Source organism: Cygnus atratus, chromosome 3 (genome assembly GCF_013377495.2).
Source record: "Cygnus atratus isolate AKBS03 ecotype Queensland, Australia chromosome 3, CAtr_DNAZoo_HiC_assembly, whole genome shotgun sequence".
Taxonomy (NCBI): Eukaryota; Metazoa; Chordata; class Aves; order Anseriformes; family Anatidae; genus Cygnus; species Cygnus atratus.
In genome coordinates this window covers 111,549,793-111,576,949 of record NC_066364.1, presented here as the reverse complement: position 1 = coordinate 111,576,949, position 27,157 = coordinate 111,549,793, and the positions used below count along the sequence as shown (strand labels likewise).

At 37.6% G+C, this 27,157-nt stretch overlaps 1 protein-coding gene across 3 annotated transcripts; it reads right to left on the bottom strand.

Moving 5' to 3' along the window:
* Positions 1 to 413: 413 nt before the first annotated feature.
* Positions 414 to 27,122, bottom strand: APLF (aprataxin and PNKP like factor). Of its 3 annotated transcripts, XM_050710004.1 has the most exons (12): positions 26,922 to 27,095; positions 24,075 to 24,146; positions 23,572 to 23,610; positions 22,721 to 22,884; positions 21,724 to 21,871; positions 20,762 to 20,888; positions 19,499 to 19,656; positions 16,420 to 16,808; positions 10,115 to 10,240; positions 7,701 to 7,747; positions 6,352 to 6,390; positions 414 to 1,420 (listed from the first exon to the last, which is right to left on the bottom strand). In XM_050710004.1, the coding sequence occupies exons 1-12, from the start codon at positions 27,012 to 27,014 to the stop codon at positions 1,215 to 1,217; spliced, it is 1,608 nt and encodes a 535-aa protein (XP_050565961.1). In that variant the 5' UTR covers positions 27,015 to 27,095; the 3' UTR covers positions 414 to 1,214. The 3 variants fall into 3 exon arrangements, with proteins under 3 accessions (XP_050565961.1, XP_035408902.1, XP_035408903.1); XM_035553009.1 differs by lacking the exon at positions 23,572 to 23,610 and having other exon boundaries at positions 26,922 to 27,122; XM_035553010.2 differs by lacking the exon at positions 23,572 to 23,610 and having other exon boundaries at positions 24,090 to 24,146.
* Between the last annotated feature and the right edge of the window lie 35 nt (positions 27,123 to 27,157).

The following is a 27,157-nucleotide window of genomic DNA, read 5'->3' as shown; positions in this document are numbered from 1 at the left end:
GCCATATTAAACAGGTAGGACATTACTACAAACATCTGCTTCTTCTGAAGCCATGGACCATGGCATTTTTCTTCATGCAATGCTTCATGGGACAGGCTGCAGAAAACCGATCAGCTGGAACACACATATTCCCTGAAGTTCACCTGCAACAAGCATTTCATCATCCAACTAATATGTTCAGGTATATTTGGACGCCTATTATCCCATCATAATTAGGCAATTTCACAGAGCCAAACAAGTATGCTAACAATGCTGAATTTCAGTATTATGCATCAAAAAAGCACCCCAAATTAACAAGGCTTCAGTCATCTGCCCTGAAAAACACTAAAAAGTTTTAACTCAAGCTCAGCAAAGTTGTAAAGGGCAAGATCTTCCAACACAGCCTTTAGAAATCACAGAGACAGTTACAAGCGTTTCCCACAGTATAGTACAAGTTTAATTGTGCAAAAATACAGTCATTAAGACTTCAGCTTTGTTGTTAACTGACCACAGTTACAGTGATTTACATGTACTGAAACTGGTGTTGTAATTGGAGCAAATACACCATAACTGGTGCTGGGACATGAGCAGAGGTTCAGTACATTTAGATACTGTTCTGAAATTATTTAGATAACCAGTATTTAACTACCGTACATAAAGACAATCAAATAAAAGACATCTAAAATGAAAGCTAGTAGCAGATTAATGAAATTTAAGGTTACACTAACTGTAAAGGACACATAATATGGCTTAGAGAGATTTCCCCAGTGATGGCCAAGAATCAGCCTGCAATACAGCAGGTATGAAGTCTAGCTCCTCTTCATTCCAGTATATATTGTGTTTCAGCAAAACTAAAGACTTCCTCATGTCACTATTTATTTCAAACACAGGAAGACAAAGCATTACAAAGCTTTAAAATTGTGTTTAAAACTGACAGCCTAATGGTGTTGGAGAAGAAATAACTGAGAAATTTCTATTTTTAAAGAGTCCTACTGCAGCTGACACACAATATAATCCCAGAGCTTAATCATTTGGCTCCACCACTTCATAAAAAAAAAAATATCACAAAATACACCCAAAAGGAATGGTATTGCTGAATCCCCTCAGCCCTGTTAAACTCTTCCTATAGTGCCTACATCACTGAGAAAAAAGTAGTTTTCAAAGCAATTCCTCTCCTTGCAACATTTGAGTTTTAACATAACTGGATCAGACATTCTTAATTTTATCCAGTGCAGCTACTTTTTGGTCTTAACAAATCTATGTGCTTCTTTCACAAGTGTTTCGACATCTTCATTATCCTTGTCTTCTAAACTTGGTTCCCAATCAGAATCTTCATCAGTAGGTTCACACTCCTCTTCCTCATCATCTATGAAGCTGTCATTAAGATCGTATTCATTTGGTTCACCATCATTGTCACTGTCTTCCTCCAAAGCCCTTTTTCCTGTAGGGACAGAAAAGTAATAATATATTCAGGAATCACAAATGTAGAAATAAAAAGACCATCCAGAGACCATCTAGTTAACCTGTCTCTAAAAGTGAAAGAATCAACTAAAGCACCAATTCTGACAATTTTTGGTTAGATTTTCAGAACTCATGAAACATTTTACCACCTCTCTCTGACACCTACTGCAGTGCTTATCTGTCTAGAAAGCTTTCCCTAGTGGCTTAAATCCAAGTTTCTCTTCACAGTGAAGCCAGAAGCTTATTACTTGTCTCTTTGCAGCATGTTTTATTTCATGCTTCTCTTTTTTTTTTTTTTTTTTTTTTTTTTTAATCTAGGCTACACTACCTTTGATTTTCCCCTTATCTGCCATGCTTTCTGTACATCTGATCTTTGATGCTCTTTTCTGGAATCCAAGTGTTTTTCACAATGTCACGGCCCAAACAGAGCTCCAGGTAAGGCACTGACCATTCTGGGCAGACATAAGGTACTATGTGCTTAACCTACAATCATCTGGTTAATAAGAAAAAAAAAAGAATCAACACTATGAACGCTTTTCATAGCTACATTTCTCAAAATATTGAAAAAGAACATTAAGATATTGTGTATTACAGCCCATGGCCTGTTTCTGCAGAACTACTACTTAAAAGCTAAGAAATTATGTAGCTGATTACCCTTCATTGCACAGAATACAGTATATTACAAATTACATTTATTTTAAGTTCTCTCTCCAATTGACAACGATTCCATGTCCCTACTCTGTCCCCTCCAGGGCACAGACTGCAAGTCCTCCCGTCCACGTATGGTGTCCAAGTATAATGTCCATCCTCTGCTCCCTGTGCAACATTATCAGACACAATACTCACCTGTTGTCTCTAACCATAATTCTTTGAGAGAAGTCACAGAACCAGGCTGGTTTCAAACAACTGTAAGCAGAGGCCACATTTTCTACTACCACTTTGAAACCAGTATATGGCCTCCTAACTGCCAAACCAGAGTTTAAGTTGATTAGCATACAACTTCCTGGCTTCCCTCTCTAGTCTCTATGATCACACCCATTATTCATGATTTTCAAGAACCACGTATACCCCGAGATTGGATCCCAGGGTGTGCAAGTTTGTAAGTACTATTTAACTTCTGTTTATCTTGAAATGAAAACACCCTTTGTCACTGGTATTAATGGTATCAGATTTACCTTCTAAGCAAAAGACAACAAAAAAAGAATACACGTTGCAGCCTACTTCTATATACAAACAATACATCTCTCTTAATGTTTAGTGTCTGACTATTGCTAGATGGCTATTTTGCCCCTACATTTTGTCTTCATTCATACACACAGAAGCTATTTTATACTCTCATTCTCTGAGAATCTTACACAGCTTTTATTTCCTGTTGTTTCCTGAAGCTCTTGTGACAGAAAATAATCTGCTAGACCCCTCACCTCTTAAGTTCTCAGCTTGGATCTACACTGGATAGTTTGTGCTTCCTTACTGAACAAGGGTTAAGGAAATGCCAAACACTGAACACTTCTTTTCCAAGCTGAATGCAGCCTACCTGTTTCCCAGTTCCCTTAGCCTACTTTCTTACACAGTCTTCTAACCTTCTATCTATCTTCAAAACTTACCATTTTGCAGTGCATTTGCCTTCTGCCTTCATACTATTTCACAATACTCTGTATTGGCAGGAATCTAAGACTAATAAACCTCTCTTTACAAGGAATGGATGCTGCTCGCTTCACATTCCCAAGCTTTTTTTGGACAGCTTGTCTTGCAGTATTTCTTTAATTGTTCAAATATGTTGGCAAATTCACCCATTTAAACCAATTCTGCTATTTGGAGCATTGATTTGGCAGCAGCTTTGTATAGACACTACCATGGCCGTAGTGCATTCTCCTTTTATTTATCAGCAGCTGTGAACTTTCAACAAGTTTATTCCCACTGCTTCCTGATTTTGATAGACATGCTTATTAACATGCTCTACAAGCTTACGCTATTTCCCTTTTTTCACTATTTCCATTTTATTACGTGCACAATTTCTCATTAACCACACTGCATTAATATACCAATCATGTTATTCTGCCCTTAAGTCATATTCCTGAGTAAAACCATATTCATTCCTCTTCTCAGCCTCTGTATGTTTTCCTTTATCTTGTGTAATTTGTCCGTTGTCGTTCTGTTAATTTTTGTCATTATCTGTCATATGAAGTTATAGATACATACTTTGCCTCAGCTGCAGACCCCAGTCCAGATCAATTTTTATGTCAACCCTAAGTATTCCTTAGCAACCTGAGGTCAAAGCCCCAGGTACTCAAGCTGTGTGCATGTGGTGATCAAAAGAGAACACCAGTGTCTTGCGTGGTCAGATCCCATCCTCTAACAGTTGCATTTTTCACTAGTGGGAACATTAGTATTCCAGAATTATGTTATCGTCTGATTAATGTTTTATGATCTCTAGCAATTCTCATCCAAGGATTCCTAAAGCATTTACAGCATTAGCCAAGTCTCTCAAAGATGCACTATTTTATGGGTAAATTGTGTTATAGAGACACTGAATGACCTCCTAGAATAATGTCGGGTACATGTGACAGCCACAGATAGAAGTTGAGAAAAATTCCTAAAATTTACATTCTTTGAATGACTGACTGTGCACAACCTAGCAGAAAATCCTGAAAATGCCAACTGGCAATGTGAGCTGCAATCCACTATAATGCTTGCTGGTTTGTTGTCCATCAGTCTTCAGATGAAGTTAATCACTTCCATGTTTACCCATACCAGCAGAATTTCTTATAGGAATCCCAGCCCATGGCGTTACAGAATGAATCGTCTCAGAGGGGGAAAGGTCATAACAAAGATGCTAAATATGGCAAGAACAAAATCCCTCTTTTCAGATTACACTTACAAAAATAAGTCCAAGACCTACTTAGCAAAGAAAAGCCATTCTTCACTTTCACAGCACTTCGGGTGGTATTTTACAATAGAAGTAGGAATTCTGGCAAAGTATTCATTACTTCCATCAAAATATGTATTTTGCTGTTTTCCTAAAAACGCAGGAGCATACCATACTTTTCCTCCCTGTAGGTCAATGCTTTTAGATTCTTGTACTGAATAATGCATTTCTTTCTATATCTTCACACTCCAGCTCTTTCTGTTACAGTTTAATTCAGCCCTATAGCCCCCAAAGCAGCTCATTAAACACAATTCCGCCTTTTCTCTGATACCACATTTATAAAGATGACCTTGAAACTTTCTCTTAAAATTTAGGCTCCATGGGGAGACAAGCTTACTGATCACCTCTTTAAAAAAAAATCTGGAAGTTAGTTGCTTAGCTTGCTGGAAAAACTAGGAAGAAGTGTGCAAGAGAATGCTGCACAATCCACAGCAATAGCATGTCATTCATCTAGGTACCGTCAATTTAGTAGTAATGATTTAGTGACAGCACCAACTCTTTTTTCTTCTTCTTACTTTCTCCCTTACATTATAGCTCCCTTGGAATATATCTCACAACATAGATTTCATTCCCTACAAGCAATTTGCAATCCCTTTGGTGGCAATTACCCTAAAGACATTAAAAACTAAACATGTCAAATGTCACAGTCAGTATCCTTTCTTCATGTCTGCTGGAATTTAAACATATTTGCATGGAAATTAATCCTGCTGTGCTCAACAGTGCAGTAGTGCCACACAGCATGAAATAAAGGTTAATGGAGCTCTGTCTGTCTCTGTGACCTTGCATGGCTTAATGTGGCTGCCTCAGATAAGAACTTACTGAGCCTAACCTTTTAAAAGCTTTGCCCTAAAGAGAACTAAGCAAGTCAGTCAATAAGACTTTGGGGAAAAAAGAGGCAGCATTAAGAACAGTATTTTAATTAGCAAATTCCCTTTTGCTCCCTGTGCAGAGAATATGATTTTTTTTCCTGGTTCTTATTTAGTACGAAGAGTTGATTTTCACTTCCATGTTCAAGTTTCATGAGTTCACAAGATAACTCTTTTCTATATATAGCCATTCTTGACTGGCCACCTGCTGGGAGGTGTGCACATGGTATCTACCATTCATGTAAGGAAAGTGAAGAGTGAATATCATTAGACTTTCAGACTGCTCTTTAAAGCTCACTTTTAAATTATTTTAGAAAGCTTCACACATGGAAGCTGAAACAAAAGAAGTCTGGAAACAGACCTGAAGGTTTTAAAAACCTGGAGTCTGTACACATGCAACACATGAATTAACATCGTTGACAGCAGCAAAGCAAGCTAGGCGCACTGCTGGCAAACAGAAGATATATTTGGATAGAGTTTTAGAGTTTACATTATAAATAAAGAGAGCCTGTGCTACTACATAATCCCCACTGAAGACTTGAAACTGAAGAAAGAAGGATATGTATGTAGTCTACAGCAAAAGCTGCCCCCAACTCAAAGGCATTAACCTTCTTCTACACTTCAGCCCTAACAAGACAGTATCTCACTTGAAACAGATACCTCACAGTACATACAAGAAAAGCTCATTAGCACACGCACAGATATTATTTGATAGTTGAAGGCCAGTGCAACACAGAAGGAATATATAATGGTTTGAAAAGCAATCACTCTTCACAGAATCTTATCTAGTTGTATATGAAGTATCAGGTCCTTCTATCCAATTACAACCCTTATATGTATGGAAAGAGCATACAATTTAGCCATGTCTTTTTCAAAGGTGAAACATCAGTTTGATTTCCTGTCTGCTTCCAGAGAAGTACAAGTATGCTCATCCAGGTAGCTTACCACAAATTGAATTTCAGCACTACCAGTTTTAAAAAAGCAAACAGGGTTTTACTGAAGTGAAATAATAGTTTTTTCCTCAGGTAAGTATTAACATCTGCAGGACTTTTAAATGACCCAAAAAACAAAGCATGGTAGACATGGATGCGCCCATTCACACAATTAGAACATACTAACCATTCTTTGAAGTTCGCTGTCGGGTTCGTCTGTCAGTTCCTAATGAAATAAAAGTTACTAGTGAGGACAGAGTACAATCTAGTAGCAGTGTCATTCACATTGGTTGCTTATTCACAGTCTATCTATTAAAACAAACACTGCAATGAGTATGCCATGTTCATAAGAGCCCTCCCCCCCCCCAACAAAAAACCATTCTGTATTGAATGATTCCTGAGAGATTCACCAAATTAACTTTTTCTTGCAATTATAAACCATTCCCTCCCCAGAACGATCTCATTAAGACTGGTATTATTAAACAAAAAATTCAAGTACTTCAAAGTATTTAAGCATTTTACACCATTGCTTCAGTAAATGCAATTTCTCCTTACTAATGTCATAATCCCAATTGTTTAAGCAAACTACATTATCATTGCGTGTCCGTAACTGTTCTGCCATGAGTTCTTCTTTATTGCATTGGGATTTCACATGGAAAAAAACTCCAAGTGCAATACTCAAAAAAAAGTACAAAAATGCAAATTTCGATTTGAATTCTTTAACACACACAACAAACAGAATCTCTCTATATTTTTCAACAATTACAGGAATAAGAAAGACTAGAACAGTTCAGAATAAGGAATCAAATTCAGTTTTAGTTATATTAAAGGAAGGAGGCATTCTTGCTATTTTTACTTTAGAGCATCACAAGACTTAGAAATTGTGTTACCCCAGAAATTCCTATCAAAATAAAAATACAAAGCAAGAGTGAAATCTGAAGATATAACACTCTTTGCAGCTGAAGCATTTCTGTGTACATATTTTGCTATGGGGACAGGAGAAAACAGAAGAAAAGCTGTAAAAATAATTTATTGCAGTATCCATTCTAAATGTTGAACACTTCAGTAGTACCTATGCATATTTCCAGTTTTCATTCTCATACTACAGATCTGAACAGAGGGGAGAGATCTGGTAATATCACAGTATACCATGTTTCATTTCCATTAAAATCTATTACATTTGTGAAAATATTCAGATGCCACATGGTGTTGTTTTTTTTTCCCCCCAATATCTAAGATACAAGAGCATACAAACCATGTCAATCCTCTGACCTATCTTGTCTCACCTCAGTCAATAAACACGTGAAGAAGTGAGCGCAAGTCTTAAGTGGCCAAGCAGCCTTCCTTATTACAGACAACGGCAAGACCTCAAGCTTAAGAACAGCAAGAGTGCAATGCAATGCAGAGTAAGTTGCAAATAGTGTTTTTCATTTCCAGTATCTTACAGCATCGTAATCCAAAATTTTTGTATCCATTGCTGGTTTGTTCCCCCACATACAAGCACTTTGAATTCTGTTGAACAAGGTGTGATATTACCTGGAGGTGCAGTGTGCTTGTATTCCAGCTTATGCTGTGGATTCTTCCTGCAAATAAAACAGCAAAAGCATGATTTGTCACTGGAGGCCCAGACCTCCTTGATATTTTGTGCATATAGTCATAGATCAGAAAGCAATGAACGTCCTGAAACAAGAAATTAACTCATCAGCAAATTAAACAGTTTGAGAAAATTGCAGCATTTGTAAAGAATTGATTGTCTTAAAGGACCACATGGGAAGGCCACAGGAAGAATTACTCCTTTCTACAGTATGTTGCTGCAATCCAGTAAGTTCCATTGCAACTTTGCATTGTCTTCTACAGAAACAATAGCATCAGAGCAATGAAAGAAAATTTGAAGCCAACATGCTCTTGGACCTCCAAAATACACTCCCCTCATTCAAACTGTGACTAACACAGGTAATCAACACGCACCAATTTAATTCGTCCCTCCCACACCCCTCTCAAAACATTTATCCAATGTTGGAGAAAAGAAATTAACTTAGTTTAACTTGCATTGTGCTTACCTTGTTAGCATACTACAGGTTTTCCTCAGGACTGCATACTAAAAGAGTTTCAACCCCATTTATTTTTGCTCTGAAAATTTAGATGTTTCTAACTTTTTAAGAAAGCCAGTTCAGTTAGGTTATTTTCTGCTTCTGAAAATAAATAGCAATTAAAGACCACTATTCCAAAATGACACTCCCTTTGGCACTCCCTGAAACTTGAGATGAATTTATATAACTGCAGTGTGCATATACTTTACAAAATACCTTTGCCAGAAAGACTGCCTTGTAAAACCATTTGTTTGTGTGTTTTATTCTTCAAAAGAACAGAATAAAGTTACTCTTCAGTTTAAAAAAAATCTTTTTTGTCACTGCTTGTGACAAATTCAGAACCTTCAACCAGATTCATAATTATACTTCGGGTTGGCAGTACCTGTAGATCGTGTACGCATTGATATTTATCTGAATGAAAAATGGAAATATTGCTTCCTACAAAAAAAAACGGTGCAGAAAAAAACTGCCTATTTCAATGTTTTATTACTACCATCAGTATCAGACCATTCAATCCTAAATCAAGACATCATGTTTAGATCATTCTCTCAATTACACTCACTTCAAATAGCAGCCAATAGATAAAGACAACAAAAACTATATGAAAACTCTTCAAACTTCATCTGTTGGTAAGTTTAAAGAATTAGCATTGTTTCATGGATGCCTCATATTCTCTACCCCAAAAGAATTAAATACAAATCAAGAAGTCATGAAGTTATATATAGCACAGAGGTTGTCTTTTCTCTGTTTTGTTTTTGGATAAGTAACCACTGCACTGCTGAAAAGCACATTGGTAATTTCATTACTGGCATAAACTTCTTTTTTGCATTAGCTAAATATAGTATTGCTTTTTTAAAAAAAAAACTACCTGTTTTGTTACTTTTCATAAAGCCACTCTTTAGTATTATCATCATCATGCTTTCTGGAAGAGATTGTAGAAAATGCTCAGACGTGATCTCTATTAAGAGTAGCTGTAAGTTTCAGTATGCTCTCCCAGAAGTGCTATTTCCTCAGAATATAGGCTTTTCTCCATTGTGTCAACTACACAGTAGCCATTAAGATTCAGACTGAATATTAAGAACTATTTCTTTACCATGAGGGTAGTCGAACAGTGAATCAGGCTTCCTAGAGAGGTGGTTGATGCCCCAAGCCTGTCAGTATTCAAGAGATATTTGGATAACGCCCTGAATAATACGCTTTAACTTTTAGTTAGCCCTGAAGGGGTCAGGCAGTTGGACTCAATGATCTTTGTAGGTCCATTCCAACCTAACTGCTCTAAGATCTGCTAAATAAAGGTATAAAATCTAGACGATAAAGAAAAAAATATAGTAAAACTGTATTTTTCAGAAAATCAGCAGTGCTTAGAAGAAAGTGCAACACAGTAAACCATAAACTGGATTTTACTGCTGCTACCTGAATTATGCTTTCTATCAAATACTGATAAAAATAAAATAGAGCTTTTGTATAGTCTCAACATGCTTTATCAAAATTTAAACTAAAAATGATAGATCACGAAAAGCACGTAGGAATAAATTGTTTTTGTAAAAGAATGTTTAGCTATACAATGAGAAGTGAAAAGGGTCAATTTCTATGCTACTGAATACTTTACAGAAGTCAAGAATTCATGTTTGCTAGGCTGAAATCACTACCAAATGTTTTGCAAATATTTTGCTGCTCTGGAAGTAGCAGTCTATCCACAGTAAAATTTGGAAAGCAGCAAGAATTTAAGAAGAGCCATAATAATATACTACCCTCATGAGTTAACAGCAAGAATTACTCGTTACTCTAGCATCACTAACTCCAGGGGAGAACAGTCTTACTCTATAAAATATGGAAAACTATTTACTTACTGCTTCTTACCTATAACAAGCGGTTCCATACGGACATTCAGGACGGTTATCATCATTACCTTCAGTTAGAATATCTGTTTCATGATAATCATCGTCATTAGGGTGACTGAACTGCTGAAAGTGAATGGGATTCTTCCTGCAAAAAGATGAATGCATATATTGAGAACTGACTGTTCTGTTTAAACATGACAAGTGGAAATAAGAATGGCATTACTGAATAAGTGGCAACTCGTTTTTCGATCATTACATAAATAGGAACTTTTACTGTTTAACTTTATGTAGACCCACTTTCAGGATAACAGAAGTTAATTTTTGTCTCAGCATACGCTCCACAAGAAGTTAAAATGGAGATTCTCCTATTTACCTTCAGTTTTTAACTTTCAGATCTCCAACACATGCACAATCTACTGAAGTAATCATACAGCACGAATCTTGCTCAGTGGCTGACCTGCGAAGTCATGACTCCCTGTGGAGCTACAGAAGCTTTGTAGAAAGCTACTAATGAAGCCTCAAACTTGAGTTGGAAGGGCCAACGTATAGTAACTGCAGAAATGAAGACTCTCTGCACACTTGGGAGATTATGTATAGCTTCAGACAATCTGTTTCAACTACTACTTATGTTGCATATGCAAGTTATTACTCACTTGAACACCACCACATTACTCCTAATGTCCACTGGACAGTACATTGACCATGCTGTCAAGACTGCCTTGGCTACGATGACTTTTTTTTTGAGGTATCCAATTATAATCTGAGCAATAAGGACAGGAACTTGTATGGTTAGGACCTAAGGGCTCTGCACAAAAGCTGAGTCACAACAATGTAAGCAATGAGAGCACATCCTTTTGTTCTACAACACTTACACAGTTGAATCCAAAAAGAGCAAGTAGTAAATACACACAGATCACTGAAAGAACATTTTATCTGCTTCTAGTCAATAGGTTTGCATACACACCATACAAGACAAGGCAGCTGTAAATGCCACTTAGAGAACAGGTAGCTTTATAAAACTTTTTTAAGTGATGTTAAAAAGAACACAGAAAAACAACTGACTTCAGGAGAAATTCATGTAACAGACCAGAACACACTACAAAAATTATAAAGTTAACATACTGTTACCACAAGCAAACCTACTTTTTCCCTATGATTCCTTTTAGGAACACCTTTTTCAAGCATAACTTTTAAAAGCAGGGAATATGAGATATTTTAAAAAATGATTTTCCAAAAGACTTCCACAAATACTTCAGTGATTTACCATACTAACTCCCTGAGTATATAATCTTCAATGTGTTTGTGCAAATTATAAAAGTGAACTGCTTGCCTCAGGCAAGACGAGTGACAACTTTATATTGCAGGATAATTACTGTTTTAATTTATACTTGTTACAGCTGCATTTATAAACAAAGCCAGGGAAAAAGCTAGCTGCATATAGAGCTTCCCAACTGTTCACAAGTATTCTTTTCTTTAAATTCACAAATACCTGCTATGAACTTCATATGGAACAGCTGATGTTCATTTCAGCATTTCAACTACCACCACAAGAAAAAGTTGTTCTGTTACAGCTTTGTAAAATGATTAGTTAAGCACTGTGAGCTTTACTAGCCATTCAGGCCTCCTTCTAGGCATTTGAATAGGATTAGAAATTTAGTATCAATACTTTTAGACCCCATTTGCCTGGTATCTTTCACTCAAGGAACACAAAAAGCAAACTAATCTCTTCAATGAACTAATTATGAAAAAATACAGCATCCCTTGGATATATTTACATAGGTGACAGTTTTCTCCTCATGGTCTTTTCTGTTAATTTCTGCAACCTACAGGATAAGTAAATACTGTTTCACTAGAAATCATCGCAAGGTTGCATTTACTTGCCACTTATTCCAGCATGAGTTCTCAGGAAATGTCACTTCTTATACCAAATTCAGGCCTTACGGAGCTGGCTGCTCATTTCTTTTCCCATTTAAAAATAAATGAGATGAAACCAAATTGTTTTGCTTGCTCTCATTTCTAAATGCATAAAGCTAAATTAATAGCAAAATTTGCAAGAACCTGAAGTCATCTGAGACATAATTAATCTCCTCAAGGGAAGCAACTAATGTTCTGTGAAATATTTTTTCTGTGTTTTTTTTTTTTTTCCTAGAATAAGATACACATTTCATTGCATTAACTGAGGAAAGAAGGCCTAATAGCTACCACTTAGACAAACTATTGTATTTTAGGAGATGCACATTTCCTTTCAAAATTTTTCTTCAAAACCTACTTGAGCAACAAAATTATTATTTTGCTCCTTATTAAAACAAATCCAAACCAACCCCAAGAGAATAAGGGAAGAGGGAGGAAGAAAAATGAAGGGGTTTATATGTACATCCCACTTACTAAATCCTTAGGCTTACGATTCTTTGGGGTGGTAGATAATGTTCCACAAAATGTGTGTTACCTATGGAGCATCTTAAACATGTTGAACTTCAGATGCTCAGGATTAGTACAAACGTCATCTTTTATCTTACCTTTACCTGGATAACTTGTGCTTATTCCACTCCTATGTGTTGTCCAATGATATCTAGCAAAACAAATATAAGCAGAGATGTGCATAGCTTGTATAAAGTCAGCATTCCATCTCACAAAAATCTAGAGCTTACGTGCACATCTCCTCCCTTTTATTAAGGGTTCCGTTTGTTTTGAATTTTTAGGCACTAGATATTTAACCTGTTGTAGTATTTAGATATTACAACTAAATATGCTACAACTTGAGTTGTGCTCCTACAACTGCTCCCTCAACTTACGCTTAGATTTTGGAAAACAGTTTAGAGAAAGGCCTGCTGTATGCTGGGAGTAGCAGCATTAGGTCAAAGCAAGAGCAACAAGTAGGCAGGACACAATGGCCAAGAAGGGCTAAAGGCCAAGAAGCTGTCATCACCCGCAGCTCGCTGCCTCCTGCAGCCACCACCCTCATCTACTGATTGTCTGGCAGCCTCTTTGGAATCCACTAGCTTATGGAAATGGCAGAGAAAAACTTCCAAGCTGGAAGGTACAAATATGTCAGCCTAACCAGAAAGCTTTTGGAGTGGATCCAACAGCAGCCAGGTTGCTGAGGCATATATGCTGCCTAAAACCATATTTTAAGAATAAAGTTATGACAGATTTGCATTCTCATAAACAGTCGTATTAGCACACCCCACAATTACTGCAATTTTGCTATGCTTCACAGGAGCTCTGAAGTTGCAATGCAGAAAACCATGCAAGTAGAAATGACAAGAATCAACGAAATTGTCTCGAGCACAAGTCAAATATTGCTCAGTGAAATATTTAGGACAGCTTTTCATCTGTGCAACTACCAAAAGTAACTTAAAAGTATTTCTAAAAATCAGAAGATGGGGTTTCTCCCGTATCTCACTTTTCATAATCACAGAGGCACCATTCACATAGGACACACCTAAGGTTTTTTTTCCCTCAGCTACTACAGAAACAGATAGAAAAGATGTAACGGATTACCAGCACTAGTTATAAAGCCATAGAATTCAAGCTTGAAGTTATGCCACAACTGTGCCCATGTACCATTTTTCAGTTCCAAATTGCGAGTTTTATTAGAAAACAGAACTCAAAAAAAAAAGAGAAATACAAGTTCTCAGCTGCTGGATTTACAAGTTTAAGGTGAAAGGAAAAATAATAAGTTTTCATAAACAAAGAGCAAAATGTTTGAAACAATGCACATACAAATCCAAAGGTTTATTGTGCCCTGCTCTGACAGCTATGGGAAAAAATTATACACATTTAGTCAGAACACTGTAGTGCAAACAAGCAAATGAATAAAAATATGGAGAATTGTGGGTTATAGTTTCAGTGATGAAAGTCTACCACACCTTCTAAGCGACCCTTCAAAAAGGGGGTTGGCTTTCGATTTTTTGCTTGTTTGTTTTACATTCCTTCTTCTTCCAACTTTGGAAAAGCAAGCAACAGACAGGAAAAAGAAGAAAAGTATTCAAAAAGCTAGCCACATGACAACAAACACGGTTTCGTACAACGTACACAGAGCCCTTTGCCTTCTAGCGGTAATAGCAGTCAGTTGCAGTTTGGTAAAGCTTCAGGCTATCTTAGAAGCAGAATCCAATACTGAAATATGACGACAAAAAAGAATCTGTGGAATGAGACGTGGATATAAAGCTCAATTATTTCAAAACCATTGTTTCCAAATCCATAAATTAGTAAACTGAGCCACAGGTTCAAAACTATTTCCAAGATGTTTGTATTTGTTAGAGAAATTAATAAAATTAATAGAGCTAGCGTTTAACCCTTTCAGATCAGGCTGTTTTACTAAGCACTTACCAAAGGTGCTCTTAACAGGAGTTTAAGAAATAAAGACAAACTCTAAAGAGCACTTAGTCTATGAATAAACAACATTTTACAAATAACAAACATATCTGACCGGAGAGTATTTGCAAAGCCTAAGGATTTCGAGAGGGTTGGTGGTTTGGGGTTTTTTGTTTGTTTTAAAACAGATTTACTTCACCCAGAAAAAACTTCAAGGAAATGCCACAATTACCAAAACAACACTCACATAGGATGTTGGCCCCTACAGAGCAGCTTGTTAGACAGTGTTAAAAGATATTTTTCATGGGGCTAAGTGATGGAGATGGAAACCAACTACCCATTGTACTCAAAAGAGCGCTCAAGGCAGCTCCTCTTCCTTAGGAGCTCAAACTATTTTTGCTCAAGAAAAATGCTACACAATGAAAAATTGAATATGCTATAGATTATTTCCTTTAAAGCATCCATTCACAATACACTTTAAGTACACATTCTGTTAAAAATACGGGTAACTGAAATGACTTGCTAATCTCATAAAGTTTCCTCGAAGTCAAAGCTGATGTTTTTGGTACTTCATACTTACAGAGTAAGATTTTCTTGTGTATTATTCCATGACATGCTTTTTCTTATAACGTGGTACTTTCTGAAAGTACTGCTGCCAAAAGCTTTAGAATAAAGACCTAAGAACAAACATGCACATGCAGATTCCTGTTCCACACAACTTTAACTAAAATTTCCTTTCTTAAACGTTAGGAATCATTCAGTATATCAGAGCATTAAATCAGCTTAACCCCCATACGTGGGAAAGCTAGCCTGAGAGGAATTAAAAGTAGCTGGAGCAAACTAAATGACGCATTTGTACTATTGGATCAGCTTAATTGTCAAACATTTTCATTATATTCATTAAAGGCAAAAATGGAGGTACATGAGAAAGATGCATGCAAACTAGACATTTGACATGACTTAACACAGCAGCTTTAAGCTTTTGATTTACAAAGTTATTTGCACATTGAGCATATACAACAATACATTTACTTATGCTAGTCACTGGTCTTCCTACTCTTCAAGCCCCCTGAAAATCACTGGGCCCACTGACCGTTTCCTGGATTAGCCTCGTCTTTTGTACTTCTGATTCATGTGGTTTTATCTAGAGCTCAAAGTTGCCTTTTAAGACAGTTCTCTAGCCATTGGTCTGGCCCCAAAACCACCACTAGGTTTGATTTAGCAACAGGTGACGCTCCAAATCTTTTCCAGACAGAAGAAATTAGCAGGACTGCATACACTAAGTTCTGATGTTTTAGAATTCCCCTGGAACATCTGTATCACACAGAAGATTTGTACGACAGATCTTTCACCACAAATTGAGTGTTAGACAGGGAAGAAAAAAGATTTCCACTTGAAATACACCAAAGAAGCTGACCAGGTAGAGGTTGAAAAGGAATATGCAAGTATGCTTATTGTATTCCCAGGGAAGAAGTAGAATCTGAACAAGAAAACCTGACTGGCAAAGTTATAATAAAAATAATTTTTGATTACTTGGGGATGATAGACAGTATTTTAAATGTTCAAATCATAAAGCATGCAATTACTTCAATAAATACAACTCTCTCCTGTGAAAGTTTTATCTGCTAATAAAACAAGCCTACAGGGCCTATGTTGGGCACTGCAGCCATTTACATCTCTTTTCCCTTCAGGTACCTGTAACTTGGCTAGTACATGCAGGTTTTTTTTGTTTGTTTTTGTTTTTCCTACAACACTTTGTTTTGTAATTTGCTGAAGTACTTCGTCCCTCCTTTGGGTTTTATTGGCAGTTAACAAGACCTCCTAGCTCCTCCTTTTATACTTTTAAAGCTGTATTTACACCATTTATTTCTTATCAGTCCCATGCTTACCGAAAAGATACTTTTTTCCAAATCAGACCTTGCAGTGACATTCTCGTTTTCTCTTCCACAGATAATAAGTTACTTCTTAATAATATGCTAACTTAAGCTAGTTTTAATTTTGTTTTACCTGTAACAGCCTGTTCCATACATGCAAGGTGTCCTCTTACGCTTGATCTGTTTGGAGCTTTCTGAAGCATCTACAGTTCTGGTTGTATCAGAAATTTCAGTCTCGTAATCCAGATCTGCATCAGGCTCATGAGTCCCTTCCTGGGCACCAAAATATTGGGAAGTCCTGCCCCAGAGAGCTTGTTGGCTTGTAGAACCAGTGATCTGTTCTTTGTTTTCTGATTCCTCAATTCTATTTGTTTTATTGGAGATCTGACCTGTTGTTTTAGACCGTTTACTATGCAGTTGCCTATCATTTTTCTCCATAGCACTTCCAGTTTTTTTTGTTTCAGTCTTGCCATTTCCTTCCATGTTTCCCATAGTACTCTCAAGAGGAAATCCAGATGCATTCTGTGGAACAAGGTTACATTTTGAACGACCTGAAAATTTACACTATTCAGAATTAAAAGCGTCAAGGTCAAACTCTATCCCATGTTGTCACTCTAGTTCTCAAAATCATCTTCTCCACTTTTCATAGTCAAAAAAGCTGCTACACACAGCTGCCAAATGAAAGGTTTAAGTTAGAAATCACATACACAATATACAGAAAAACTTATCCTAGAATTTCCATCCTCAGCTGTGGTTCCCTCACAACATACATAAGCACCTCTCTTACCACCTCAACCTGTAAACAGTCTAAGCATTTTAGTTTAACTCTAGATTAAAAGTACTGTTCCTTAAAAATCAATGTGGGTTAGACGTGTGAGGATACAGTAATCTAGAACATTCCTGTACGAGAATCAATTTTAATTATTAAGTGCCAAAACGTATTGGAGATATATATACACATTAATATTATTTTTTTAATGTGTATGAGAGATATATGGGAATCAATACATATACACCTTGAGCTTAATCCTTCCCCTAAGATATCTGCAATGCTTCAGCTCATGACTTCAAAATAATAAAAAAAACTTGTCCGGCAAAGATAACAGTTTTGACAAATACTGCATTTTAAATTAAAAATATGTATATATAACACTGAAAGTAAGAGAGACACTTGCTTCAAATAAAGAATAGGAGGAGAAATAACCAAGACAAAAACAATGTCCCAGTAACCACGACATTATCTGGAAGCACACCTCTATTGAAGGCTGAGCTACTTTGATACACTACGGAACTATTCAAAGGTTTATCCTCGCTACAGTTCCTTCCCTGAAGTTCCAGCTCCAGTAAACTTATACTTGGTTTTCACTGATGTGTTTGGCAGGGACTGAAAGTCAGCTGGTAGTTTTCTACTTGATCTTGTCCCTTTCAATGCAAATCTGACAACATGTAAACCACAACTGAAGACAATTATATATGAACAGCAATGAGATTAAGAAAGTAAAAATTCAGCATTAATATCAAATGGTCCTGACTGCAGTGTATTTAGTGAGTCAACTCAGGGACAAAGATGACTTTTATGAGGCTCCCAAACTAAATGCTTAACTGCAATTTAGGAAGTAAGCCTTTAGGTGCAAAACGACAGTTTTTCTAACTTGCCGCTCCCACTAGTGACTTCTCACTACTACATACTTTACTCTCCTTAGACATATAGAGGAAGATGATTCAACACTATCAGAGTTCTTATGATGATTCATTAAAAAACTGTTTGTAATCATGGAAAAAACAAACAGCATTACTCGCACTCATTATAACATGTCTATGACTGCACTGCCATCTGGTGGATGGCTAGCACTGTGAGTTAGGATTCGTTTCACTTCTTGCCCTACAGCTAATTTCCCTCAGTCAGCTGAAATGTGACAGCAGAAGAGTGATTTTGGTTTTGATAATAAAATTTAAGTGTTTCAGTTTTCTATGACTTATTCGTGCAAGTAAAAGTAATAATTATTTTTCCTACAAAGCTCAGAAGGCAATTTCTTACACTATGCTTCAGATAAAAACTATTTATGAAATTTTGTAGTTTGTAAGTATGAAGCCATACTTATTTTCTCCTATTAAATAAAACAATTATATAGTCACTCACCTTACAATTTGACAAAGAAAACAGCACTGCAGCTAGTATAAATGTTCCTTGCCAACAGAGCTCACCATTCAGAACACTTTTTCAGATTAAGAGATCATGTTATATTAAAACTACCTGGAAGGGTAAGCTCAAACTCTCCACAAGTAGATCATTTCATTAACCTCAAGATTAAAATAACAACAACAACACACCACTTGTCCGTGTCAGAACTGATGAAGCATACAAACGAATAGCATTCTATCAGATCCTACAACAGATCCAGGCAATCCTAGAGCTAGAGGCTAGGAACTCCAGGTTGTTCACTTAAAAATCTGTAAAAGCCTTAGTTTGTTCTCACCAGAAGGTGTTTTGAGGATCATTATCAATGACAAACATCTTTTCATTATTAGCAGTGTACTATCAGTAAGTATGTAACTGTCCATAAACGCAGTTTTACTTTGAAGACATACAGCCTCATTAACCAGTCAGTAGGACTGTTCGCTCATGACCACAGACCATTCTGGATTTCAGATGACTTTCTTTCCTTTTTTGATTCCTGTTGAAATAGCATAAACACATTCTGCCACCTTTCTACAAAATTTAGCAGTTGATGAGGCTTGTATCATAGTTTTCTGGCCATAAAACTTAACCAATTAGAGTAGCACCACTCTGGGGAAAAAGTCCACAGCTGCGTTACATCAGTGTCATACCATCACCTACCCCCGAAAAGGGTTCTCCATAAAAACAAACCAAACTCCAAGCCACAGTTAGCATGGCTAGTAGACCAGTAATTTGGCCTCTCAGGCCTCCTGCTGTAAAGCGGAAAGTCTGGGATTTCCATGGAACATGCACAGCCTAGATTCCAGGTCCCAAGAAAGAAGCGCAGAAAAACACTCGCTACCAAGTCTCCGACGGCATCCAGAATCCTTGCAGCAGAGCCGTCCAATGAACTGGCATTTCAAAAACAACTGTTAAACACAACAAATCACAAGCAGAACACATAATTAACATTGCAAACCCAACCTTACACTATGACATTGCCAACTAGGTTCTTATTTTTGAAATACAGGTTTTGCTGTGAGCAGAAAGTTACCTCAGATGAAGGGGGGGACAAACAGCTCCTTTCCTCTTCATCTATCAAATTCTCTTTAATTTCAGAAGCTAATCTTTTTCTCTGCAGCATGTTTACATCTGATTTTAATGATTCCATATTGCCCTCTCTCCTTTCTTGGCATTTTATCTTTCTAGTACCTAAAAAAAAAAAAAAAAAATACTTTTGGAACCCAACTTCTACAGTGAAATCCTGATTGCAGTAGAAATCTAAACTTATATCTGAGTAGAACACCAGGCAAAAAGTGTGAGGAATAGCAGCAGTTGCACATGCAACTTACACAATTTTTTCCACTTCCTGTACTCCCAATTTAATTCCGCTTACAGGAGTAAAAACTACTTTTTAGATTGAAAAAAATTCAGAGAAAGCTTGTTGGAGAAAAAAGGGGGCAAAGGATATTCTGGACCAACTGTATCAGTATGACTGACAATTAACCTGATCAGCTCCTGTTGTGTAAATGGTAAACAAAATATCCTAGGACTTTTTACTACAGACCTTTCATATAAATATCACTTCAGATTACCAGCTTATACAAGCAAATTAATTATGACATAGTAAAATCAAGGTATGCCTACTTGCCTAGAGAATCACATCATACTTTATTATTTCATCAACCAGTAACTGACAGAGAAAGTGAATGTTGTGTCTCTCTTTGGAACGCTTCATATCCTAGAAAACTATGAGGTCTCTGTGCTGAAGTATCTTCTGCGTATACGGCCAGGAAAAAGCTAGGGCCATGGTCCCTTTTTTGTTACGTTTCCATCTGCTGCAAAACGCGTTCAGAAAGAAGAAACTGATATTAGGAGAACCTAAACTAGAAGGGAATAAATTGGTTACTTGAATGTGGAAAAGGCCAGGAATTAACAGTACAGAAACTGTCTAGAATTTACACCCTTTGCAAAACAGAAACATTTTAAAGAAAAGGACTCCACCAGAACACTGCATTGTCAGCTGTCCAGAAAGAGTACTACCTGGCACAGACAAAAAAACACCACAACAAAAAAATAATAATTAAAAAAAACACTACCAGGAAAAAAAAACACAACAACAATCAGAAAGAGCCCTGTTACATCTCCTCTGTCATTAATCATATGGACAACAGAATTAAGTTTCTGAAGTCTCTGTCTCTTGCCAGGCACAGAACATGGAAAAATAAAGTAATGAATTAATATTTTCTACCACCACAATTATCATTTAAGAAAATGAGATCAAAGCGCATCAATGTGTAGTGGCATGTAAACCTACCTCCTTTCATTGCCGGCTTAGAAATCCTCTGAACCAGGAGGTCACTTTCCAGCATCCAAGACGGAAGCACCCTCTTCCTTTGAATAGATTTTGACTGTTCATTTTCATCATCATCACAAGGAGGAACCTGAAACATTATTTACTGTTTAGTTCCTTTTACTAGGTACAAAATAGGAGATAAAAACTAGAACACAAGTTTGTACGTGATTATGTCCTCCACACACAGCCTTGATTACTACAGTAAGGGCTGACATTTATTGGACTTGCTTGTTATCTACTGTACAATGATGTTGCCCAATGTATCCCTATTTTAGCACAGTGATGATGGATATACAACAGAAGCTTTAAGAAAAAAATACTGTATGGAGCCAGTGGGATTATCAGACTTTCTGCAGGCCATTTTTACTCAGTAACAATAAAACCAACAAACAACGCTAGCTTTGAAAACACTATTTTGGTGGACGAAATGCTGCCTGCCAGGGAAAAACAGAAGGGCTGTTTACTTGTGCATTTGTTAGGATTTTGACACCACCACTCCATCGCAGATATATGATTCAAATGAAACAGGCTGCTAGTACACTCACAGCCCGTACAAGGCATCTACAGTCTAACTATAGTATCTCCAGATATAAATTTCAGAGTCTTTTACCCTGGCTGGAAGAAGAGCCATTTGTTACCCTGGGCCTTCAAACGTACTTCCGGGCAGTTATTGATACAGAGACCAGAATTTAAGACTGTTTTGCAGTACTATGTTCAGCTCTAATATTGTTATGCCAAAATCTTCATGTAGAAATAGCTACATGATTTTTGTATATTTCAGAGAGCAAACTGCCGTAACATAATCATAATAAACAGAAATACACAATAGAAATTTATTCACTTTTCAGGAAAAAGAATTTAGAAAACACCTTTGCTTCATTTTCAACGCATGCTTGCAAATATTTAAAAAGTTAAGGACCCACCAGAAGCGTAGAATTAGAGTCATTTTGTCTTATTTTTGCGATTCCCTGCATCTCAGAGGTGGAACACGATGGCTCTACTAATGACAGACTACAGGACATCTCAACAGGATGAACACTTGCTGCTGCTTCTGCAACCTCTGGATTGTTTCTGACAAAACGAAGTAATTTTGTTGAACAAACTCATCATGAATATGAACACGTACTTTTAACCTGAACAGAGGCTGATCTGAACTTTTACCATTAAAAAACTTCTAAATAGAATCTAACATACTCTTGCATCAACTAACAAAGGAAATCAAGATACCTTCTTGTTTAACTTGCATTGAAAGAACTTTGAACAAACAATTTTCCAATCATTGCTGATCCTTACTGCAGTGTTTCTGTTGACTGAGTATCTAATTTGTAATAGTCAATACCATGATAAAACTTTGATGAAGTTGAAGTTGAAGTTACAGCTTAGAATTTGTTTTACTATAAATCAGTTTAATTGCTTATATTAGCTCCCTCCTAAATATGAATTGCTACGTGCTTCTTACGAAATAAGAAACACAGATTTTTTTATACAAATTACCTCCATTTACTTCTCACTTTCATCTTTGAATTCAAAAAAGTTATTTGACTTTACAGACGTAACAACTCAAATTCTTTGATCAATTTCATGCTGCATTTAAGACATTTGCCATTGGTCATATATTAGAAAAAAACGGTTTGCTGTGTGCTACAGTTAAGCAACATTTGCATTACTGAAAACCATTATATTTCAAGAGAAGTTCAACTCATCCTCAAATTTAATACTTCAAAGAATCTACTGAGTGGAGGGACACTAAAAACAAATCCAAAACCCCACATTTCTAGCACTGAGACCATTTGTCAATTCACCTCCTAGACTTCATGGTTTCTGGTTATACCCATTCAGACCTTAAGTGAGAAAGATTTTACTTAACACTAAGAAAAAGCCGTTAGTGAGAACAGCGTCATTTTTTGCAGGTATTGCTACCTTACTGTGCTCTCCACAGGATGAGCAGAAATGACCTTGAAAATGTATTTGTCGACCAGTAGGGAAAAGCTATCACCAAATTTCAATGAGTGCCATTCATGTGCTTCCAACGGCAGAAGACGACCATTCTCGGGAGACTGATAAAAGCATGGATTTACATGAATCTGTGAGATAAAAAAAAAAAATGCTGATTGTTCTAAGATTAAAAAAGCATGTATATATGTTTAGCATATATACAACATACAAAAATACAAAAAGCATGTACATTATGTTTAGATAACTCCCTCCCACAGTTGTCATATACAACAAAGCCCTTATGTCACAGTAATAGCTACAGCAATGTTGCAATGTTGAAACGTTAAAGACAAAAAAAGGCAGATACACTAGTTACCACTAACTAGTTCAAATAGTCCTGCTTTTTTTTTTTTGGTTTGTTTTTAAATATCTACAATTGACTCCTAAAGTTTCAATCCAAGCTGATGAGCACACCACAAAAAAGACTGTATGAACTGGTGTTTTGCCTATTACTTTTCAAGTTTACCTGCACCACAGGTTAGCAAGCTCCTGGGAGGTTTCCCCTAGAGGAGAGGGCCACAGATCAAGTTCGTAGGGCTACCATTGTACGGATTAGAGAACAAGCATATGAACTGCCATTTGCATTCAAATCCTACGAGGCAGTCACAGAGAAAAAGCCATGGACCGAAGTGAGGCCCAAATCTGAGAACCACCAACCACAGCACAAATAACAGGCTTGTGATACCAAAGCAGCTCCATTCAGCCCTCCCAGCACTGGTGAGCAAAACAGTCATTAATCTATAAAAAACAGAAACTACCACAATCATATCTCATACCTCAGTATAGCCTATGCACAACATCCGAATCAACTGCAACTATATAAAGATTTGACAAGTCAGTTATTGTACCAACATTTCAATTTTTTTTTAAAAAAGAAAAAGGCTTGATTAGGTTTATTACAACTGAGTTTATTTGCAAAAAGGACATGCTTTGATCAAGACGCAAAAGCTGTAAATTCAGAGAGATTTCTGAAGAAGAGAGAGGCAGTCAGTATAGAGAATGGATCCCTGTCTCAAAATTGTAAACAGGACTACATAGTAATGATCAAACCTCTGCAGTGTTTTGTTTTCTTTTAATTCACCCAACAACTATTCTGCAAGAGGAAGTTAGTAATGTTACCTACAGACAGAATGACACAGTAATGGGAAAACAAGGACTACGAAAAGAGAGCAAGGTGAACTGAATGCTATTCTCAGATGAAGTATAACATCACAGGAAAATCTAAAATTGTATAATTATAGGTTGGCTCTATACGCATAATCAGAGAGATTTAAGTTACCGGTTTGATGCGAACCTGGCCATCCACCACTTCCAATATGGCATGTTTTCGGGATACTCGCTTATCTGTAATCTGAAAAGCAGAGACAACTGCTGTGAGAACCATGTACTTCAAAGTCAACATAGATTCCTTTTGCATCAAAATGAGGAAGTTCCCAGATCTAATTGAGCACAGTTTTAACAGGATTCACTTTTTATATACTCTGCTGCTCCAGACTGTTTTAAAACAGTGAAATCAGTGCAGCTTCCCAAAATTTGACTCTCTGCTAAAAGCTGGATAACAACATTAAGATTCAATTTTTGGAATCAGAAGCCTAAGGAATCCAGCACTTCTTAGCAAGTTCTCACCAAAGGCAACAAATGTGCAGCTCTGAAGTGAGACCGTTTAATCACTCAGGTGCTCGAAGCTGGTTTTACAAGCTTCAGTTCAGATGTACCAGATTTGAAATGCTTTTCAACTGAGAGAACACTGAAACTGCACTCTCTTTAAGTATTTTGGCTTTCCACTAGTCAATTCATTAACAGAGGTTTGGGGGGGGGGCTAATTACTGTTCTATTCCACCATAGGACCACTTAAGAGTCATCGTTCTCCCTTTCACAGCGTTTTGCATTACACAGAAGGCACAAGCTGCCTAGCTGAACTTTTCATTTCATCATAAAGAGAAACACAAGAGGTCAAACTTTGCCCCAAACAGATCCTTTCAGGTGCCTCTCAAGAAATTTCAGTTCTGTGTTTGCTCCCTCCACCCTTTCCACAGGCAACGGAGCTGTCAGTGCACTTGAACAAAGCACCGGCACCGGCGAATGTAAACCTGTGGTACCAGTTTGTGCTGCTCTAAACTTACACTTCTTGGCTATCCAAACACACGTTCTCTCTGGAAATTGTTTAAAACCAAAAAGCAAAAGTTATTTCTAATGAAATTATCACCTAATTTTGAGAAATAAGAGTCTACAGCCCAAAGAAAATCTTAACAAGTTAGGAAAAGGTGATCACTCTTCAGACTACAATCTCTAACAAGCACATTTAAACAACAGGCAAACATATTCAAGTGGATAAACAAAATAAAAAGCATGTAAAATAAACAGTCAACATCTCTGTATTCTGTAACTTAATAGCCCGGAGCATGATGATTACATATACAAATAGTTTTACCTATTAGACCATGCAGACCCATGTTGAACACCCTGTACCTACATATATTTATGCCACATAAAAGTTTTGCCTGATGTTTAAATAACTTTAAAGTATGCTTTAGAAGCATTAGCATTCAGTAACAGTTACCTCTTGGTTCTTCAAATGTGAGGAGTGAACCAGTAGCTTTTAACTGAAATTCTTGTTATTCTCCACTTCCAGAAAGTTTACCGACTTAAAATAGTCAGCTAAAACTACAGACCCAAAAACAATCACAGTAATTTTACCACTGGGTCATTCATAAAAATGTAATACTTGGCCACATTTTGAATAAGGAAAAAAGGTTCCAAAGAGCAAACTGCCATCGCAAGAGATAATCATTTTGCTATGGATCTGACAGATTAGGCAGCACAAAAATGGCTATATTGCAACTACCCATGCATTTATTCTTTTAGAGCCTTTGACCCAACATTTTTAACAATCCTTACATGTACAAACTTTAGCTAGTCACAAATACATGCTGCGGGATGCCAGCTTGGCTACCAGCATCAAAAAACCTCTGTCCAGGGAAGAAAAAGCACATCTCACAAGACCTGAAGTCCTCATCTGAGTTATCTGCTTACTCTGCAGTCTTTCACTTTTGCCTCCAGGCAGAATATGGAGAAGATGCACTACATATTAAATCTGCAATGGCCACATACTTTTGTTTGTCAGCACTAACACACAGAAGTATTACATCTCCATCATACACAGCATGGGGATCTGTTGGTTTTGTGACTTGGCAAAAGCCAAGGCTGCTTATACAGCAGCGAGAGCGTCCATCACAGTCAGTCACACTCGTGCTCCAAAAAGCACTGAAACAGTACAGCGGTTTGGAGCTTCTGTTTAGAAAAGGCTATAAACTGCAACAGATTTTAAAAGGATTTTATGTAAATAATGTAAATTAATTAAGTAACATAATTTGGTAGAGTTGAAATCCTCTCATAACTATCAGACATAATGCCACTGCCATAACAGAAACTACTGAAGGCTGCAAAGACCTTTTCCTACCCTACTGTGCTAGAAATAAGCAGAGACATTTTTCTTCTTTTAAGGTGCTTGTGAAAACCCGAGTCAAGTTTTCTAAACATCAACTACACAAAAAACAAAGTGAAAGCACTTGAGAAGCAGACCGGCTGAGAACAGACCCAGAATCTCATAGTTTGGTATTCTGATGTAACGGGTGTGATATTTAGGGCAGCGCACCCAGACCTGAGTGGCAATACCCCACTTTACAGATTTACAAGGTACCTGCCCATGAGAAGCCCCTAGGGATGCAGAAGCGACTCTGTGGCTTTATTGATACTCCACTGACTCTCCACAGAAAGCTTGAGAAGTTATCCCAGCACCTCAACTCCTTAATATTCAACATCCCAAGCGAGCCCTTCTCTCTGACAACCTCACCCCTCACTCCCAGGTACAACCGAGGGATCTACCCTCGGGTTTCCCTACCCCAGCCCCCAAACGATGACCGGGGGGTCCTTTTTAGCACACCCGTGGAGAGCAGCAGCACCCAGCAGTAACATTTCCCCTCAGGTACGAACCAAGGGCGCTGCTGCTAGCACGGAGAGCACTTCGCCTCGGCCCCCCAACAACAACCCCAAGTGGTGGAAGGCTGCGCCCGCTCGGGGCTGCCCCTTCTCCCTTCACCTCAGCCTCCCTCGCCCCCTCACTTACTCCCAGCAAGGGACCACGTCCCAGCAGCGTCTCCCCGGGCGGCAGCGACACGGGGCAGCCCCCATCCGCCGGCGCCAGCCTCACCCCCGCCATGACGGGCGCCGATCCCTCAGGGCGCCGCGCCCCGCCCCACCCAACGACCGAGCGCCGCCATATTGGCGCTTAACCCACCCCCAACACACACAGAGCTCCGCCCACCGCCGGCGGGAGAACTACGATCCCCAGCATGCATCGGG